This window comes from Rhinolophus sinicus, linkage group LG02, assembly GCF_036562045.2.
Source record: "Rhinolophus sinicus isolate RSC01 linkage group LG02, ASM3656204v1, whole genome shotgun sequence".
NCBI lineage: Eukaryota > Metazoa > Chordata > Mammalia > Chiroptera > Rhinolophidae > Rhinolophus > Rhinolophus sinicus.
In genome coordinates this window covers 77,435,754-77,457,951 of record NC_133752.1, presented here as the reverse complement: position 1 = coordinate 77,457,951, position 22,198 = coordinate 77,435,754, and the positions used below count along the sequence as shown (strand labels likewise).

Sequence of the window (22,198 nt, the reverse complement as noted above, 5' to 3'; positions counted from 1 at the left end):
TGGCTAATAAAAAGGGTTGTACTTTAATCAGTTCTCTAGTGTCTTCACTTTTCTCATTTACAATATAATGGCAGTGGGTTATTTGATCCCTAAATTCTAACTTCTAGTCGTAAAATTTGATAGTCATGCCTCCCCCAAAATATGTGGAGGGTGAGTCACCCACTGTTGCTTTGATGATAAAAGAATCTTTGACACTGTTTTTAGAATAAGAAGTCTGGGTTCTTCTGATTAAAAAGAAAGAAACAGAGATGTGTTCAATACTTACTTTTTTTCCCCTCAAACTTTTCTTCACCCCTTTTTCCTTAATTCTTCTTTTGTACAATGATGTTTTTGTACTTTTACCAGACTAATTATTACAACTTTTCCTGTATTTAATTACCTTTTAATTTTAAGTTTTGGGTGTGGTGTTTTAGAGTCTCCATGTGTGGTAGTGCAGATTATGTAGTGCATATATATAGGGCCACTATTCACATTGTCAATGCATAATTCCGATGGCCTTTAATGACAGTTGTGGTGGTGGCTAAGATTTATTTTGTTGATGTTATGTGTTATATTTCTTCTAAATTCTTAGTTTTTGAGTATTCTATCAGGACAGTTCATATGATGAAAGTGCTAGTCTTGCTAAATGTACAAATTTGTAATACCTTTTTCCCCTCTTACCACTCCCTACAAAATTATAATAATTATAATAATCTTAAACTATTTTTTAAATACACAATTTGGTTGAAAACTTTCTGTCATCCTTTTCTGGGGGGAATTATTTAGCGTTGATAAAGCAGATGATGAAGATGATGAGGATTTAACAGTGAACAAAACTTGGGTGTTGGCACCAAAGATTCATGAAGGAGATATAACGCAAATTCTCAACTCATTGCTTCAAGGCTATGACAATAAGCTTCGCCCGGATATAGGAGGTAAGTTTTGAGTTCTCTTTTTGAGATTTGGGGGACTATGAAAACCATATTTACTAATATGATTTTAACCATAGATTTCATATTCCTTGAGTGTCTGATATACATCAGAGACTGCTGGGTTTGATAATTATTAATTGGAAAGACACTAATTAGAGAGCTTCACAGTTCAATATGGGAAGAAAGGCATATAAACCTTATTGATGTAACTTTTTTACAACTTCTACAACAAAAGGTGCAACAGCAAAGTTCTGATGAAACTATCTGAAAAGCTGAGAGGTATTTCATAAAAGAGAGTATTTGAAAGATAAGTAGTAGGAGTTCTAATTGTGTGCCATGCTACACTGTTTTAATTAATGTAGAATTATAAGCCTTGGTAGTATATTTAGGGATAGGTTATTCTACTTTGCTCTTCTTTATCAGGATGGTTATACTTGGCCTTTGCATTTATGTATACATTTTATAACATAATCAACTTTCAAGTTCCGCCCCCCTGCTATGAATCTTTAAAACAAACAAAAACTATAAATCAGCAAACATTTTTATTGCGATTGCATTAAATCTACAGTCAATATAGGGAATTTGAAATCTTTACCATATTGAATTTTTACCATTCCAAATTCATAAGTATCATATACTCCTTAATTTATATATTCATTTTAATTAATATTTCCTGTGAAGAAGTGTTGAATATATTTTACTAAATTTAATTCTATATATATGGAGTTTTTGATGCAAGTGTAAAGAGATTTTTTAAATATTTTCTAATTTTGCATTAGCGGTGTATAGAAATAGAATAGATAATTGCGTATTTACTCTGTCTTCAGGAGTCTTGATAAGTTTATCAAATTTAATTGTTATATATCTATATATATAGATATATAACAATGTATATTTCACTATTAGATATAATACTTGGTATGGGCTTCTTTTTTTATGATACTCGTTTTAGTTTCTTTGTCTCATTTTGCTAGGGTTCTTTTTCCCTCCATAATGTTTCAAATAATCTGTGCATTTACTGAAATAATCATATCAATCATATTTTGCCTTTTATTCTACTTACCATTTGTTCTCTAAGTAACTTTGACTTTTGAAACTTAAACCAAATTGCATTTCTGTAATAAATGCCACTTGGTTTTGATTTGGTAACCTTTAGAAAATATCACTGCACTCAGTTTGATAATATTTTGTTAGGGAATTTTACATCTTTGTTCATGAAGGACATTAGATAGTTATTTCACATTCTGTAATGTCTTTTTCAGTTTTAGAATCAAGATTATGCTAGCATCTGCAAATAAGATACCTTTTCCTTCTCTTTTTATCCCTGAAAGAGTTTATCTGAAATGGATGCTGTTTCTTCCTTAAATATTTGGAAGACTCATTTGATGAGGTCATGTTGGCCTAGAGTTTGCTTTTTAACAGTTCAATTAGTTTAATAGTCAGTTTTGGTAAGTTGGACTTTCCAAGAAATTTAAATTTTCAAATTTACGTGTGTTAAATTGTGACATTTTAATATTTTAGGATCTGAAGGTTTTCACTTTCATCTTTCCTGATACTGGTAATCTAGTCTTTCATTTATGCGTCAATCTTAAAAGACTATTTCAATTTTATTAGGATTATTATAAAATAAAATTTTGGCTTAGTCAATTTTCTCTGTTGAAAAATTATCTTAAATTTAGTTAATTTACAATCCTTGGTATTTTATGTTAACCTACTGTCCTTGGGTTAAATTTGCTGTTTTCCTAGATTGCTTTACTTATTTATTTTCACAATAAAACTTAGACTTAGTAAAATAATGTTGATACTTGGAAATCCCACAAACTCTTTAACCTTAAAGTTAACATTTTTCATAATCATAGAACACTTATCTAAATCAAGAAATTAATATTGATACAATACTATTAATTAATCTCCAAACCTATTCAAATTATGGCAGGTGCATCACTGGGGTCGTTTTTTCTGGTTCAGTACGCCAACAAAAATCACACATTGCATTTCATTCTTCTGTCTCCTAATTCTCCTTCAATCTGGTATAATTTCTTAGTTTTTCTGTTTGTTTCATGAACTTGATAATTTTAAGGTGCACTGGCCAGTAGAATGCCCCTTATCCTGTCTGATATTTCATTAGTCTGAGCTGATTCGTTTTTTCCAAGAAACCACAGAAGTGATGTTGTACCCTTTCAGTGTATTGTATCAGGAGGTATGTGTTGTTAATATACCAAATTTCTGGTGATGTTAAATTTGATCACTTGGTACGGTTTCTTCTAGGTTTCCCCAAGTATAAATTTATTTTCCCCTTTTTGATTAACAAATATGTTGTAAGAAGATACTGCCATGGGAGAAACTATGCAAATGTTTCTCAGTACACATTGTGAAGCTAGTAGCTATCATTAATTCTTACCTGCAACAGTATTACCGTGCTGTTTGCCAAATAGTGACTCAATATCATCATCATTCCTTCTACAAATATTAATCATCATTTTACCATATGGAAGAACTGTGGCTCTCCCCCATTTATTTGTCTACTCATTTATTTACTCAGTGTAGACTTACAGATATGTTTTATTTTATATAGTTAATAACCCATTACTTTCATTATTTATTTTGTTGCTCAAAATAATAAATTGGTCACTGGAACTTCCTATAATTTGGCTGCTGTATCCTTTTACATGTCCCCATCATTTTCTAAGCACATCCTTACTTTCTAACACATATAATATTCCAGCAGAGGAATTCACCATATCTCCAAGGAACCGTGATCTGAGCACTAGGTGCATTCATTAAAGTAGGAAATATATGTTCTACACACACATTCCCAGGCATCTATCTATCTATCTATGTATCTATCTATCTATGTATCTATCTATCTATGTATCTATCTATCTATCTATCTATCTATCTATCATCTATCAATCATCTATTTATCTATCTATCTGTCTATATCTTTGTCCATGTATTATAAACCATGAGTTCAATCTGAGAGCTCTGATTCTAATCTAAACCCCACAGAGTTCATTCAGTCTAGCTTTTCCCCTTTCCTTATTTGTTTGCAACTTCTTTTTGCAAAAGATAGATACCTGGCTCTCATTTATCTGTAGTATATTTTTTTATTTGTTCAATTCCAGTAAATACACAAAGTAGTTTTAGAATTTTAACACGTCTGTGAAAACAAATTAGCTAGATTAAAATATCTACGTACAATTATTTTTGTCTTTAGCTTTACAGTATGTAATCAAAATACTGTTTCTTAAAGTTACTTTATTATTTTCAGTTAGCTTATTTTCTGCTTTGCAAAAACATATAGCAGTTTTAAATTAGTTTCACATCCTGGTCTCAATCTTGGTTTTAGTATTTAATCTGCCTCAATATATGTTAAAATTCTCACCCTTACTCTTTTTTCTGAAGTTTTCCCACTCATCTCTTACATGGGTAGGTTTTTCAAACAGTTTTTGTATGTCAAAAACTTTTTTCCATTGACTTGCTGCTTGAAGGACAGATTGGTTGGATGTCAAATCCTCGGTTCAGGCTTTCTTTCACTGAGTTTTCTTATTAAGATATTTCAAAGTTGACTCTCTTTGTGTGCCATTTTTGAGGAATTTGATGCCAGTCAAATTCTTTTCCTCTGGTAGTTTATTTCATCTTTTTTTTTTTTTTTCTGAACTTCTTTTGTCTTTTTCTTTATGTTTTAATTGAATACTTTTAATAAGATATATCTTAGAGTTGTTAATTTTGGGTAACATTTCTTCCTGGTAACTGATATGTCTTTTTAAAATTTCAGGTTTTCTTTCATCTCTAGAAAGATTGATTGATTGATTGATTGATTGATTTACAGTATAGTGTTGGATATTATTAATTCTCTCCCATTGTTTTGCCTTTTGTTTTCATTGGGTTCCAATTACATGCACGCTAATCATAATTTGCCAAATTTTCTCTCTGAATTCTCTCTTTATTTCATGTATATTCTCTTGATGTTTCCCCTCGGCCTATTACTTTTTATTTTGTTTTAGGTTATGTATTTTTGGTCATCTTAGAATTGACTTTTGTCTGTTTTTTTCCCCCATTTCTTTCCTAAATTCAATCAGTTCTCTGTTGATTTCTCCCTGTTTGTTATGTTCATGTGTGTGTTAGGGGAAGGGCACTTTTTACTTAGATTCTAAATTTCTGATTCAAAGGGATTTTTCTTATCCCCAAATAATTGTTTGAATACGTTTAATGGATTGTAGTGTTGCCTTATAGTTTCGTTTTGTTTTTTGTTGCTTAATTTTTTTTGAGAGGATTTTCCGCAGTTGATTTATGCTGAATTTTGACTGTAACAACTTTGTATGGATCTCTTCTTTTCTTTTTTCCTATGTCTTTTGTGTTTCATGGGTGTTTTTGCAAAATTCCTAGTTCATTGATATCCCCTTATGTCATTATAGCAAAGCCCGGATACTTTAAATTTGTTTGTTGTTATTGGTGTCGTGTATTTGTTTTATGCTTGGGAGGAATTATGTGATTTTTCCATTTATTGGTTCTCTTTATTTGCAGGTGCATGAAATCCTCTCCTTTTTCTGTTTCCCCCCTTTACCACCTGATTTCCTAAGCCCATCTCTGTTTTCCTTTTTTGAAATTTATGTTTGCCCCAAAACTCCTTATTTTAAAGACTGCTGTTTCACATCATGTATACTTGTACATCCCTTTCCTATTATTTTTTTTTGATCTGGTCATAAGATACATTTTAAAATAATTTCACATTTATAGTACACTTAACTATTTTACTTGTACTTTTAGATCTGCTTTAGGTAACTAACTGCCATCTTCTTTCTTCTTCAGTTAATCTCAGTCAGTTTTGCTCAGCATGAAATCTTGCATTAGAACAGAAGTGAGGAAGTATTTGAGAGATTTCTTGTCATGACTTAGTGGTTTTTTTTTTTGGTTTTTTTTTACAGTCATTTTGAAATTTGGACTTTGTCTTCAAATTATGCTGCGGCCATAGTTTTTGGGCACTTCTATTTTTTCCCCTCTTTGTTCTATACTTTTTTGGAAGACATACAAGGAGATTAAGACAAAGGACATTTATATAAATGTCCTCTAAGCATTGCTTTAGCCTTTCATAATTTATTCCTTTGTCATAATTCCATGAACACAGGGACTAGGCAAATGAATAATGCTTGATTTTAAAAAATAGCTTTGTTCTAGATATTTTTGTTGTTGATAACTAGCTTAATTCTATTTTGCTCAGAGAACGTGCTGAAGTCAAGTTTCTTATTGCTCAAGTAATGTGTGTGTGTATATATATATATATATATATACATATATACATATTTAATGTATATAAATATATATACACACACACATATATACTGAAAAATGTGTGTTAAAAATATCTAACTACAAACATTGATTTATCTCTTTATTTAAAGTCCAGTCAGTTTTTGCTTTATATATATTGAAACTTTCATACAAACATAAATTCAGGATTGCTATAAACTTACTGTTGGATAGCAGTTTTATATTTGCATTTTATTTCCCTTAGTGTTAAGTTTTACAGTCTTTTTATTTTAAATGGAGTGGCTAATGCAGATATATGAGTATTTAGGATAATTATTGTATATATTGTTGTAATCTACTGCTCTTATATTTGTTTCCTGTTTTTCTAATCTGTTCTATATACCATTGTATTTTATTTTTTTCTATTCCCTCTTTTGGATTCATCAAGAAGTTATAGTTTATCTTTATATACTCTTATTAAATAAACAGTCATCATTTTTAGTGATTAAAATATCCATTTTACTTGATTAAATTTAATTATATACTAGTAACATTATTATAATTCAAGGACATCATGAACCATTTACTACATAAACTCTAGTCCTGCTTTTGCTATTATATCCATGTATTTGCATTCTATATTTTGAAATACCAAAAGACAATATTATTATTATTATTATTATTATTATTTTTAAGTGTTTAAAAACAATTAACTTTTACCAAGACATTACCCTGTCTGGTATTCTTTCCTTTCTTAATACTGTGAGTCATATGACAGATGTGATTCTTTTTTTGTCCCATCACAGGTGAAATTGACTTTTGTTAATAATGGAATACTACAGTGTGGCTCATGGCCTAAAGCCCTAAAGAGTTAATATTTTTCTAACAGACACATATTTATCTTATAATTTGCTAAGGAAATGTTGATATCAGGAAGCCAGGATAGATCACTCATAACTAGAACTTTCTATACTGTAAAAAGTGTGTCCTGTCTATAAAAAAAAGTCTTCAGGAATTATTTACTTCTTCGCATAGACAGTGTTCAGTCCTTAGCATTATGAAATAAGGAGCAGATACTCAGTGTCTGTTGATTTATCAATGAACTGAAAAAAACACACAAAAAACTAATTAAGTAAGACTGGTACATTGTACTTAATTGCCTATAAGTGGTGATAAATACACTTACAAATAAAACTAATAACCTATTGTCTTGTTATTAAATGACTTTCATAAAAATCATTCTGTAAATCTAGGTATGATTAGCTTAATTATATTTCTTGGCTACAATTCATAGCTAGTCAAAAGTAAACAGCATAGATAATATAGTCAATAGTATTGTAACAGCTATACATGATGTCAGAAGGGCAGTAGATTGGGGGGTTTATCACTTTGTGAAGGGTGTAAATGTCTAACTATTATGTTGCTTTGTACACCTGAAATTGATAAAAATATAAATAAACAAATGGCAAACATTAAAAAGAAAGTTAAATCAATCACCTCAGAAGTCATCAGCTGAAGTTAAATTATAAAACTTTCTATAAATCATATAACGTGTTTATTTAAGAAATTTAATTATTGGCTAGCAGATCGAATTACAGTGTTATGTATTATGTAGGTCTAAAAACCTACAGTTTGGCATACTAAAACCATTTCTAACACATCTTATTTACTTTTCTGTCCAAGAAAATGTGCATACCGTGCAATGAAATCTTTGCTTAAAGAAACTATGTGCGAGTAAATGTTTTTCTAAGTGTAGTGTTTTGTTTTGTTACTTTATTGTAAAGGGTTAAATTAAATACTGCTGTGAAATTATACAGGTACTGTTTTTCAAAATGACTCAAGTTTTCCATTGTAGCTTGTTAGTCTGGGGGCTGCTGCCAGACTGGAAGGTACCAAGACAGGGAGACTTGGGGCTGAATAGAGACGCAGACTCAGACAAGCAGACTCAGCTGTGTATTAAATGAGGAGGTTTATCATGACAGGTGGAACATAGCGTCTGAATTTTAAGAGTAATGAATACTAGGCCAGAAAGGGAAATCTGATAGTTTAGAAAGGAGAATTGAGTAAATATCATTAAAAACATGCTACTTTAGAAACTTTTACCCTACAAGTTGAATTATAATAAACCTACAAGTTGGTTTTCTGCTTTATTTTACTAGCATTATCTCTTTCTGAATCTCTCTGAGATATATGATATTTTTTTCTTGGAATGGGTTTTTCTTTCATGTCCACTTTGTGAACCTTTTATACACATTCCTCAAAAAGTATTTGCTAAACCAATAAATTAAAGCTTTATATCTTATTTAGTGGGGTCAGGAGAATAAGAGAAACTATGTGAAACTTTTATAGCAAACAAAAAGTCTTATGAGTATAAATTATCATTATTGTTATGGTAAATCTCATTATAGGAACTAAAAATATCTGACAAAGGTTGAAAGCCTAAGTTACAATCCAATATGGCATGATTGTGGATATTGGTTAATCATATCATTTTATACATATTTAAAAGGCTGACCTGTGCTATACATTTTTATAGAACATAAAATACTGTATATGCCATTTAAAGACTAACTGGGAAAACACAAATGGTTATGTGTAAAACACAATAGATGAAGTTTATAGTGGCATCCATATCATATACTCTGTGAAAATTAGATAAAAATCCAGCTTACAATGGAGCCAACTATAAACAACCTACAGGAATATTGTTAACAAGGGAGGAATGAGGTAGGGACAAATAACAGGCTCTAAAATTTCATTCAAATTCGAAAATTCTATGATGATTGTTGAGCAAGTTATCTAGCATTTTTTACTGAATTAACTTCCTTAGTTTTATTGGATGATTTAGGTATTTCTAACACGTTTTAGGTTGTACATCAGAATGTTTTCACTCAAAAATGTTAATTTTTAGTTGTATAAAAATTTTGTAAACTGAAAAGTTGTTTGCATTTTTGTAATGGGCTATGTTTCTTTATTTCCAATGAGGAATGTTTTATTATTTAAATGGTAAATATTATAACTCATTTAGATTTATTTTAAAACTAAGATATATTTAACACAACCTCTGGTCATATCTTTGATCATTTTTGTGTGTGTGTTTGTATTTTGCAGTGAGGCCAACAGTAATTGAAACTGATGTTTATGTAAACAGCATTGGACCAGTTGATCCCATAAATATGGTGAGTAATGAATATTAAAAATAGTTATCTGGCATAAAGTTCTTGACTATACATCTCAATAATAGAATGAATATGTAGTAATTTCTGATAGCTAATTCTAAATGAGTTGAGGGCAACATGTGCAATTACTATGTGCCAGGTATTAGGAACCGGAGCTGAAATATCCCCATATCTAAGAATGTGTAGCCTGTTACTCCAATGTGCTGTGTTTTTTGTGATTTTCTGCTAGGGCATAAAATCTTATCACCTGACCCATGAAGAATAGATCTTTGAAGAAATCTTGAAGAAGGTAACAAGAAGGACTATGGGGAAAATAGTAAAAGAAGGAAAGGGACTTATTGGTAGAGGAAGGAGCATGCACTGTCATAGAGAAATGTAACAGCTTGATAAGGTCAGGAGAACTTCCAGCAATTTGGCAACACTGGAACATAAAGTGAAAGATGAGGAATTAAGGCTGAAATAAGGTTTAAGGCCTTATTGCCTTATTAAGGATGGTCTTGTAAACCATAATAGGAAACCTAGGTATTGTATGAATCATATCCCCTTGGATAAGAGAAGTGACTGGAGACTTTTCATCAGGAGAATATTATAGGCAGATTTATATTTTTAATAGATCACATTCTTCCAACAGTATAGAAGGTGGCTGTAAGGGGCCAAGTCCAGGGTTAGAGAGACCAGTTAAGAGGTTGTCACATTAGTCGGAGTAATAGATCTTGAAGGCCTTGCCTAGTACAGTAGCAATTGAGCTGGAGAAGAAAATAAATAACACATTTTTTTTAGATGCATGATTTTTTCAGAATTTAGTGATTCATTTTGTGCATAGACTAACTCCAATGTATACATATGAGACATTGCAGATGGTAGAGTTATTTGAAATTCAGAATAGAGCCATGTGCTCCAAAGGCTAAAGGCACATTCAAGGAGCTGTCCATCAATTATTTGGATTTTAAGCCTGCTAATTAGGGAAGAAGTTATAACTGGGGAATGGAAGAGAGACAGGCAGCATATAAGATAGCCTAAAACCTCAAGAATACATGAAATGATCCAAGAGAAGATGCAGATTAAGAAGAACACAAACCTAAGGACCAGATGCTAAAGTGAGACCCATGTATATAAAACATGGGTGAAAGAAAGAGAGGTGCAGAAAAGGAAATATTCAAAAGTCAGAGGATTAGGAGAAGAACCAAGAGAAGATGATATTATATAATTTGATAAATTAAAGAGGAAGACGAAGGAGGAACTAATAATCCATTGTAAATATACATGAGAATCCAATGAGAAATGGATTAAATTGGATCCACTGGTATTGGCAATTAGATAGTACTGGTTAGGTCTGCAAGATGAAAATGGAATGGAAAAGGTAGGACAGAAATAACAGCTGAATTGTATGTCCCTCCTCCATCCTCAATATTGGTCTTATATCCAACTAACTTCTTGTCAGAGCCCTAAAGACATATGTGGGTTCTGTAGGGGTAGACATGCAGTCATGTGCCTATTTCAATGTGATGGTGAGTAAGTGGGAATGCAAGTTAACTTTATGAAATACTATATTGAGAAATCTGGCTTTGAAGAGAATGAGGTAAGAGTATCATGGTAGAGAGAGGAGAGAGTGAGAATATATGAGAAACACTGGAAGGAGAGAGAATAAAAATGGTCAAGGGAAGGTAATTTTGGATGGAAAATGATAAACTGTGGTATCTATGTTTTATTTTTTATCCATAGAATAGAAAATATTTTATTACTACTTGAAGGATATAATTAACACCTCAGATATAACCAAAAGACATTATTAAAAACGTTCTGTCCCGAACCCTAACAATCCCATTTCCTTAAATCAAACTAATACTAGGTCCCCTTTAATGGGCTCACTAACGTGTTATATTCATCTCCTTTGAGTTTGTCATCTGTATTAGTCTCTCAGGCTGCCATCACAAAGTGCCACAGACTGGGTGGCTTAAACAACACAAATGTGTTTTTCCAGTTCTGAAGGACAGTAGTGCATTCCAAGGTGTCAGCAAGTTTGGTTTCTTTCTAGGCCTTTCTCCTTGGTTTCAAGATAGCTGCTTTGTTGCTATTTCTTCATGTGAATCTTCCTCTGTGCAAACATATCCTTGGTGTTCTTTGTGTGTCTAAATTTTCTCTTCTCATAAGGACACCAGTCAGATTTAATTAGGGTTCATTCTAATAGCCTATTTTAACCTAATCTTCTCTTTAAGGGCCCTGGCTCCAAATATTTCACATTCTGAGGTACTGGGGTTTGGGGCTTTGATTTTGGAATTTGCGGGGGTGGGGAGGAATATAGTTCAGTCCATAACACCATCTGAAGATAATTCTTCAAGAGTTTTAAAAATTTTTCTCCCTTTTTTAAATCATCATAACAACAGTCAAATTGTCTCCTTATTACAGGCCTTACTCACTTTATACCTGAATAACCATAATACCTAACAATTGCCTGTGCCTGCTTATTCCAATAGTATTACAGTCAGGCTCAGTGTTTGTCTTACTCAGTATGATGCCCACGTGATTGTCATTAACTTGCACAGCTGCCTGCATTGACTGTTGTACTGACAGCATTTGGGCCACACCATTTCTGACATCTTTGTCTCCGTATTTCAAATGAGTATGAATTGGCTCTGGATAAGTTGGATTCGAGACTCTGAAATTAGGGGCTACTTCTCAGGAGAAAGCTCTGGAGCATATCTCCGTCAGTAATTAGCTAAACTTCTGAGAGATGGAGAAAACTGTCTTAAAGAGAAGAAAAAAAAAAAGAAATGAACATCAGACCTTAAGGAACATGTACATTTAAGGACCTGTGAGATGAAGCTGAGGTAGTAAATGAAACAGCAAGGTTGGCATGAAAATGAAGATTAATGCAGTGGCAAAAGAAACAAGGAAAAAGAAGGTTTCAATGAATTTTTCAGTATTAGCTGTGCCCAATCTAAAATCTTATACAACCAGTTGATTTTTGGAAAGGTAAAACATTCTATACAAATATGCAAATATTAGATTCCGTGAAGTACTATGTTACTAAAATGTTACTTTTATTTTTAAGAGAATCTTCAAATGTTGAGTTTTTAATTAACCAATGCTTGGAGAAGATAAATCTGAGCATGTGGAAGTCTATATTTTCCTGAACTGTATATTTTTTAGTTTGGGGCTTTTGTTTGCAATTTGAATGAATTCATTAAAGAAGAAAATGTTGAAATTAAAATAAAGAGAAATAGGATTCAAGGCTGCATTGATATTCCAGAGATATTTTGACAATAATGGCTGCCAAGAGGCTTTTATGATGAGCTTACTTTATAAAAATTTCATGGTATTAAAGATTTCATTTTCCCACTGAAGCAAAGTACACACTTATAACCTTGGACAGTGATAGTTTTTTAAAAGCTAATTAAATGAAATTTCTATTAAAACTGGTGATACTAAAACACATACAGGATAAAATGGGATATTTGATAGTGTTTATTAAAAGAGAAACATTGTCATACTAGAGATTAATAAGGAGCAGTTTACATAGGAGTCTGTTTTAACTAAACAATACAAGAAAATTAGAATTCAGTTTTCATAAAATGAACAAAATTACTTTGAATGTGAGTGTAATCAGGCAAGCCGACTAGAGTGTAATTAAGCAAGAGGATAGCTTTTTCAAGTGGAATGGCCAAGTGTGTGTGAAGGGGAGGGGGTATAGTTAAATAATCTGTTTGGTGAGAATTGACTTTTAACTGTTTTTTACTTTATCTTGTTTTGTTTTTTTTTTAAATTTATATTTGATAATAAATTCTCCAGACATATAACTTGTGTGAAAGCATTCTAAATATATCGAAAAAGCTGGTGCTCATAGAGAAATTTTTCTCCATGAATTTCTTCCATTGCAAGGAACACATTCCTTCAGCGTGGTTTGTGCAATTGGTGCTAATGTGCAATAGGTTTATCCCTCTCTCTTTTTCTCTACTTGCACCTCTTCCTTCTTCCCTCTCTTTTTTGTTACTGCTGTTTATAGATTTAAGGAAATAAAGCATGAAACATAGCTCCTAGGTATCAGAGAAACCCTTTTTAGTCCTGTTACTATATTAAGGTACATTAAATTGAAAAATAAGAAAACAGTAAAAGCATGGAAACACGATTTTCTTTTTCCTATCTGGATATTTGACCTGCATATGCTAATGGGGGGGAAGAGAAGGAGTTTAGTCTTCCTGAATGTAATGAATTAAAGTATTTGAAGAAATGCACTTACATTTAACAGTTTTAACTTTATTTGCTTGGTTTGTACAATACTTTAAAGCTCATGACCATAGTTTGAATGTCATTACTTTTCTATATTATGTTAACATTTTTTTATTTTTGGGTACTAGATACTCTAAAATCCATTTCTTTTTACAGGCTTTATTTAATTAATTTATTTTTTATCAAATTTACTGGGGTGACATTGGTTAATAAAACTATATAGGTTTCAAGTGTGCATTTCTATAACATATCCTCTTATATTGCATCATGTGTTCACCATCCAAAGTCAAATCTCCTTCCGCCACCATATATTTGATGCCCTTTACCCATTTCTAACCCCCACACTTCTCTCTGGTAACCACTGTACTCTTTTCTGTGTCTATGAGTTTTTGTTTGTCTTGTTTGTTTGTTGCTTTCAGTTTTACGATTTCACTCATATGTGGGATATAAAACTCACAGTTTTATTTTAAAGCAATATAAAATGTAGGTACATTTTGATTCAACACTAACAGAAAAAAAATATATAAATGAATGAGTATTGTTTTCATCTCTATGCTTCTTTGACTCAGTATGCTCATTTGCTTCATAAACATGACATTGAAGATCTTAGAATTTTAAAATTAAATTAACCCCTGAATTTCCAAAAATCACCAAAATAATTTTATTTCTTTATGTACACAAATATATTTTAATTTTATTTCATGATTTTGTTTGTCTTGTATGTATTCACTACGTATATTGTAGCAGTTGGTGTAATGTCTACTAAAAGATATGACCTCCTTCCTTCAAAGAACCATAAAACCTATTGTGGAGGATGGCTAAAAAATGAAAATTAGATCAACACAGAAGGGGAAGGGCCAGGAAAAAGGCTGTGTGTGAACCCATACATATTTTAAGCTGCAAATGGTGACCCTGTGCAGTTTTGTTCTTTAAAAAATCATAAAAGTAGTTTGCTTCCTTATAAAAGAAATACATCTACAATATGGGAAAATTAGAAATTTGATTTAGACAAAGATAATTTACATATTCTAGAGTATCATCATTCAGTATTCACCATTGTTGCTACCATTTTAATAAATTTATGCACATAGTTTTAGTAAATGCTATATTGTTTGATAACTTATATCATAACTGTTATTCCACTTAATTACTTTTTGAAAAATATCTTTACATATTGCCTAATATTAGGGGATATACTTGTACAGCATATATGTAATAACCCATTATTTAACATTTAGGATGTTTGCAATTTGTTGTGATTAAGAGTAATGTTATCAAAATCCTTTTAGTTACCCATAACTATTTTCTTAGGCTATGGATACAAACACCTCTGAAATCTTTGACACAACTTGGTCAGATTTCGGAGGTGTCAATTTTGAATTATTTTCTAATGATATGCCTCAGATAGACACCCAGGGTTAGTTACAGTTTTGAATCCTTTATGGATCAGTAATATAGAATGTTGTAGAATGGGTCTATACTGTTTGGTAGTTTTGCCCCACCAGACTAAGCTTGAGGGGGATGGTGGCAAAATGAGGGCCTAGATACGAGGTGTGATCAAACAATACAGTGAATGTTTAAATAAAATAAAAAAAAATATTACAGTGAAAGACATATTACCATTAATCCACCTCAAAATACTCCCCCTCGCTTCAAACATACTTATCCTCACTGTTCTTGCCACTTTCTGAAGCAGTCCTGGGAGTCCTCTTTCAGGAATGTCTGTAGTTGCACTGTTGTGGCTGTGATGGTCTATTTTATGTGTCAACTTGGCTAAGTTATGGTTCCCAGATATTTGTCAAGCACACATCTAGATGTTGCTGTAAAAGCTTTTTTTAAAAAATGAGAAGAACATTTAAATCAGTAGACTTTGGGTGAATCAGAATATCCTTTATACAGTGGGTGGGCCTCATCCAATCAGATGAAAGCTTTAAGAGAAAAGAGGAAAGGAGAGGGATTCTGTCTCCAGACTGCCTTTGACTCAAGTTGAAACTTTAACTTTTCCCTCGTTCTTCTGCCTGCCAGCCTGCTCTGCAAACTATACTTGCATCTTTTCTCTACAAGTCTACCACCTTAATATCTGATTTACTGCTAACCATTCTGCAGCCCACTGTACTATTTTGGCCAAGTGAATAGTTTAGGGAGAGATTAATATCAAGGTGGGATGATCACATCAGGTTCAGCCAAGTTCCATGATGAAACTGTACACCTGCAATAGTTACGTAGGCAGGTCTGCATTCTGTGCGAAAGTTCTTCCATTATTAGAAAGGCAGTCAGATTGAATGACCTAGTACTTTTAAGTGTGAGACACATTGCATAATTGCAAAGCTGACAGTGTAGTAGGGAGACCACACTACATACACTCTCATCCATTATGGTTTGATCTGATTGAGTTAGAAATAAAGATGACTCACTTCTTCACCTTGATTTACTAATGCTGTTTTCTCGGCTAACTTGGAAGGAGACAAAGTCTCATAATGTGTATTGGATCTCAAATGTTAAATACATTGCTCGTTATTTCAAAATGTTTACCCTAGAAGCTATCGCACTTGTTTTGGGTGAATGGAAGTTCCTTTTCATATTTCTGTTGCTTATTTATTATGCAGATTATTATAGCCTCTAAATGGGAACATGAAGTACAGGAACACAGTTTGATCATTTTTTGGAAATTACACTAAAACAAATGAGTAAATGAAATTGGATTTTTTCCATTACATATAAAATGGCACAAACTTGAATGACCTTCTTATCTGAATGAGACATTTATTAAGGATTAGCAATTTAAAAGAGCTTGGAATTATTAACCCTCTGTAAAGGGTTTGGGAAGGACAGATTATCCAGACATCTTTTTATCGTTCTCTTCATGATTTTAGATTGACGGAATAATTTTGAGTAGAAAATTGGTCACATTCCCCAGGATGCTCTGCTTGGGAGAATGTGGCTCTCTGGAAGTCATAGATCTTTTAACAGTGACTAACACTTTTATAAGATTCAGCTTCAGGATCTTCCTGTATTCTAAGGAAGATCCTGTCGGCTGCTAAGCAGCAGTCATAACTACTTGCTAAATGCCACCCCTAGACAAGTTAGTTTTCAAATGCCACCTTTAATGCCCTGTTTGGAATACAGCAGCCAAGTATACCTACTAAGTAGCATGAAGTTCCCTCTGCCAACCAATGTTGGATCTTGGCCAAACCACAATCCTGGCAGGTATGTAAACCCCTTCCTTTGTTTTAAGCAGTTTCTAACTCCATACAAAAGTACAATGTAGTGCTGGCACATCATGTCATTTAAATACTCTTCCTAGGACCTACGTGTCTGCTGGTGATCTACTCATCAGAATTACTGTGAACCTTCCTTCTATTTGCATTTACTATTAAGACCAGAAACCATGTCATTAACGCAGGTTAGACTCTAAGTGGTTAATCATTTGTGTGTCAGTTGAAGAGGCTGCTTGGATAAAGCATAATTTATTCCAAAGGAAAGACATCTGGCCTGAGAAGCAAGAGGTCAGCATAGAGGTGAAAGATAACCCTGTGAGTCTGCCCAACAATAGTGTGTGTGTGTGTGTGTGTGTGTGTGTGTGTGTGTGTCTGGTTTATAACATTGGAAAATGGTGGATCTAAGTAATTAGAATAAATATTTTGGACAAAGAACAATGTAAGGACTTTTAGATAATTTGGTGAGTATTAGCATCTGAATTTTGTGCTTGTTTGTGAGTTTTTCTTGCAACTTAAGCACCATGCACCACTCATAAAAATTAATATAATTATTAACATTAATATAATTTGCTTTTATTTTTAATAACTGTATTCTATATATTATAAAATCTTGAATGAAATTTCAAAAAAAGAAAAAAAAAGAAAAAGAAAAAAGCCATACTGGGCAGCAGCAATTGCTAGAAATCTTGGGTTGTTTTTAAATGACTCATGTAAATAATTTAAAAAGAAAGGTTAAGATTATGGCATACATTTTTCTCCAAAGAGAGACTTTAAGTGCCATCTACTTACAGAAACTTTATAATATAAAAATTCAAATGTTTAAAGAAAGCAACTAAAATAGTGGCTTTATTATTATGAGTTATTACTCTTCTTTTTATCTTTTAGGAATACACGATTGATATAATTTTTGCTCAAACCTGGTTTGATAGTCGTTTAAAATTCAATAGTACCATGAAAGTGCTTATGCTTAACAGTAACATGGTTGGAAAAATTTGGATTCCTGACACTTTCTTCAGAAACTCAAGAAAATCTGATGCTCATTGGATAACAACTCCCAATCGTCTACTTCGAATTTGGAATGATGGACGAGTTCTATATACTCTAAGGTAGTACTATTTTTTAAAAAAATGTTGTTGCTTTAATTTATTTTTCATACTAACATTTGATCGACTCATAACATTTCCCCTTTTGAAAGTTGCAAAGTAAGAAACATGGACCTGGTTTCATACTCTAAAATCCAAATAAAATGGTGCAATATTTTGGAAACACTTGCTTAAGCTCAAAGTAACACTGTGGTTTTCAATAATGTAGTAAAACATCCTTATAGAAGGATTAAATGAATGTTGATGTGTAACATTCAAGTATATTTAATACATTGTCTTGAACACATCTGCTTATTAAGAGTAATCCTTAATGGAAAGATGTTCATGATAAATTAAGAGAAAACAATGGCCATACTTAATCATGTACCCTCTGCTGTATGTGTGTGTACATGCACATGTGTGTTTGTTGAGCTTCTGAAGTACAAAGTTGGAACTGTAAACAGAGATTCTACTAAATGTACACAGAGTTCACTTAGTTGGCTGGAGAGGAAAATGTTAGAATTTTCTCACTCATTTATAAATGTAATAATATTACCACTTAAGACTGAGATTTTAGAATTATTATTTTCTAATATAGCAAAGTCCATTATGTAGACTAAACCATTGGCCTACATAATGATTTGAAAATTAGAGAAACTATTTCTCTAAATTAGAAAATTAGAGAAAAGATTTTCAATGCTTGATATTATTTGTCATGTTTTTAACATTTATTTTTCCATCCAAATAGATTGACAATTAATGCAGAATGTTATCTTCAGCTTCATAACTTTCCAATGGATGAACATTCCTGTCCACTAGAATTTTCAAGCTGTAAGTGATTAAATACTTGATAATTTCATAGAGTTTTAGCCACAGACCCTGTTTATTTAAAAAAAAAAAGTAAAATGAAATGAGATAAAATACAATTTATACAATTTTCAGAAATGTGGATATGTTTCAACAATTAGATAAAATAATTACAAATGCCATATTTGTTTCTTTTAAATTAAAAAGTGACAATAAATGCTTAATGAATGTACATATTTTATTATTCCATTCTTTGTGAATTTTGGTTTTATCCAAGTGTCCTTTTTGTATTTTGATTAGTTAAAGAGTACTTGAGATAGGTTTCTGTTAAAATGCTTTTGCATTGCCATGAATAAAAAGTTGATTCATATTTTATCTTCCTAAGGCAAGGTTTAACTTTGTTACATTGGATTTTAAAATATGTTTCAAGGATTGGTTTGTCATTTACTACATGAATAGAAAATAATTACAAAGACTTTAAGGAGTTGGAAAAGCCAAGGTAGAAATAAATTTACTTTTTTCAAAGGAAGAATGAAATAGAGAAATGATTAGAGCTAAATAATTTGGATACAAAAACCTAGTGTTTTGTTCCAAGGAAATAATTAGAATATCAATATATCAATATCAATTTTATTTCATATTTACTAAAATATTTATCCTCATGTATATTTTTATTTAAAATGTTTTTCTAGATAACATGTAATTGAGCAAGTTGAAAACATGTAAAATGACTTCTTAAAATGTTATTGCGTATATCCACAAATTGGCTAATACCATTTTCCTTCTTTTGAAATCTGATGTTTTAAATATAGCACATTCTAGAATCTTTCACAGTAGATTATAAGTATTCATAAGTATTATCTTGCTTCCTCACTTATGAAGTTCTCAAATATCTGTTGTTGCTTTTATTAATGACTTTCTTGACTTTTCTTAATGATTTTTGGCTCATTAAAATGTCCTTTCTAATTCATGATTGTATACCTCACTGCTTTGATTTTCTAATATTAGCTTCTCAGTGAATAAAATAGCCAAATCACAGCAAAGACTTGGTTAATCCAAACGCACAAGCGATAGTTGATATGTACATATTTGAAGATGCTAACAATTATTATGTTCTACTGTAGGTACCATGCCTAAATTATTTTTGTGCTATTTCTTTGGCTTTGATTGCCATTATTGGGAATTAATCATCTATCCAAAATGCAATTGGGTTGCTGACATAAACATAATGTATTTTTCAGGAATTCTCTAATGGGTCCAGTAGAGAATTAAGCCTTCTACATCTAATATTTCACGACAAATATATTTGAAAGATTTTATTACAGCCCCCACTTTAGAAATCAATATCATGAGATTTTGTGTAAAGTAACTAGCTCATTGTTTTCGTTTGTGCTTACACGTCTATGTATTATGACTATATTCCCTCTATAATGATAATTACCGGGAATAAAGCAATGTGGAAAAGCAAGATGGATAGAGCTCTTAAGAATAAGCGAGAAAAAGATGGAAAGAGGAGAGAGAATGGATTTTTAAACAGGCCTGCAGAGAGTGACAGCTCTTCACTGCATGGCTGATGAGGGTATCCTGGTGCAAAATGATGCAATGTTTCAGAAATGTTTCAAGTTGATAGTGAGTTTTGTTCCTGTCATATGGTAGACCAACCCTTCGGTTGAAAACAACTTCAAACTTTATATTATTGAAATTGCCTCAAAAACACATTAATGATCACTAGGAAGGAATTGTCAGCCACAAAAATCCACACAAAAAATCGAAGCCAGAAAGATAAGAAAGTCTGTAGCCAATTTTGACCTGAAAACATTTGCTCAAGCAAGGTAAATTTGAGTTTTGATTTTGACAGTATTGTGGATTGGAAATGTAATAGAACATAATCTCTACCTATAGTTGGGTTACAAAAGATTGGGCACCTAAGGTAACATGAAGATGCTCTGTTCCCCCCACCCTCCCGCTCTGCCCACTACCACACACGCACTGTACAACCACTAAAGTCTAAAAGGAAAACTGTTTATGCAATGAGCATACCAAGGTGAAAAACTCCTTGAGAGGATGTAATAACAATCCCACTCTCACATGGATTTACAACCCAATTTTTCTTCACTTGATTGGCCCAAAAAGCCCTTGTGGATTTTCCTGACATGTGGCAGAGACAAAAATATATCCTTTCTGAGTGAATGTACCTCCATTTTTGACAGCTACAAAGAAGGCAAAGACATTTTCAATACAAATAACTAACAAAAAGTTAGCATTCAGAATATATAAAGAAGTTAGACAAAAGGGAAGGAATAAAAAGAAGACAAAACCCAATAAAATCATGGGCAGTTGAACAAGCAATTATCTAATGAAGAAACCCAAGAATCTAATAAAAACATGAAAAAAATTGCTAGGTTTCCTTCATAATCAGGAAAATATGAAGTAAAATATACCCTATAGACCGGTAAAAATAAAGAAGACTGTCCACATCAAAGTTAATGAGACAATGGATCCACATACACTTTCACACTCTGGCTGGTGAGAAAAATTGGTATATGTTTTATGGGAAAAAAAATATTGTCACTATATCATAAAATGGAAATTATATGTAACCCATGACCTAGTTGTTCTATATCTAGATATATATCTAAGAGAAAGCTTTGCATATATGCGTTTTTGTGAGGCATGCAAAATAATGATACTACGGTAGCAGCAATGTTAGTAATAGCCAACAGGAAACATTACAAGTGTCTACAACAATAAAACAGATAAATAAATTTTAGTACAGTTTTACAATGCAACATATTTGCTATAGCTAAAATAGAACAGCAGGGATTTCTATTATATATAATATGATATTAAAAGAATAAAATATAAAGTAATTCATCCTGTGTAGCAGCTATCAAGTACAGTTAAAAAAAAACACAAGAAAACTAACTGAATAAAGCTATGTTTTTCAGAAATTTATATCAGAAAATCTATAACAGGAAACCAAGGGAAAAATTATCAGAGAAATCAGGTTACCTCTGGTTGGGAGAGGAACTACTATATGAGAGTGGACACATGAGTTTTCCTGGCTGCTAGCAAGGTTCTATTTCCTGATTTAAGTGCAGTTACATGAATTATCATTATTTGATCATTATGTGATTATTCTTAAACTATACACATGTATTTTATGCAGTATATTCTATATTTGACATATATTAGAATACAGAAATGAAGATTTTTTTTTTTTTTAAATTGTCTTTGGATAATGTTGGTATTGCAAAAGTAACAGATTTGGATCTTGTAATCTATGTATTTTATCTGAATTTTTTATCTAGATGGATACCCTAAAAATGAAATTGAGTATAAGTGGAAACAGCCTTCTGTAGAAGTGGCTGATCCTAAATATTGGAGATTATATCAGTTTGCATTTGTAGGGTTACGGAATTCAACTGAAATTTCTCACACAATCTCTGGTAAGAAGGAAACACAAAGTAATGAATGATGTTAACATTAAATGACATGTATATGTAAATCTATTGGTTGGACTC

At 31.9% G+C, this 22,198-nt stretch overlaps 1 protein-coding gene across 2 annotated transcripts in view; it reads left to right on the top strand.

Moving 5' to 3' along the window:
* Nucleotides 1-22,198, top strand: part of GABRG1 (gamma-aminobutyric acid type A receptor subunit gamma1) — a 52,702-nt gene that overhangs the window by 12,825 nt on the left and 17,679 nt on the right. Inside the window, exons 2-6 of one of the 2 annotated variants that reach the window (XM_019741070.2) lie at nt 766-914; nt 9,273-9,340; nt 17,671-17,891; nt 18,616-18,698; nt 21,986-22,123. In XM_019741070.2, coding sequence (XP_019596629.1) covers nt 766-914; nt 9,273-9,340; nt 17,671-17,891; nt 18,616-18,698; nt 21,986-22,123 — 659 coding nt within the window. The remainder of the gene's footprint in view (nt 1-765; nt 915-9,272; nt 9,341-17,670; nt 17,892-18,615; nt 18,699-21,985; nt 22,124-22,198) is intronic. The other variant, XM_074324630.1, reaches the window with a different exon arrangement.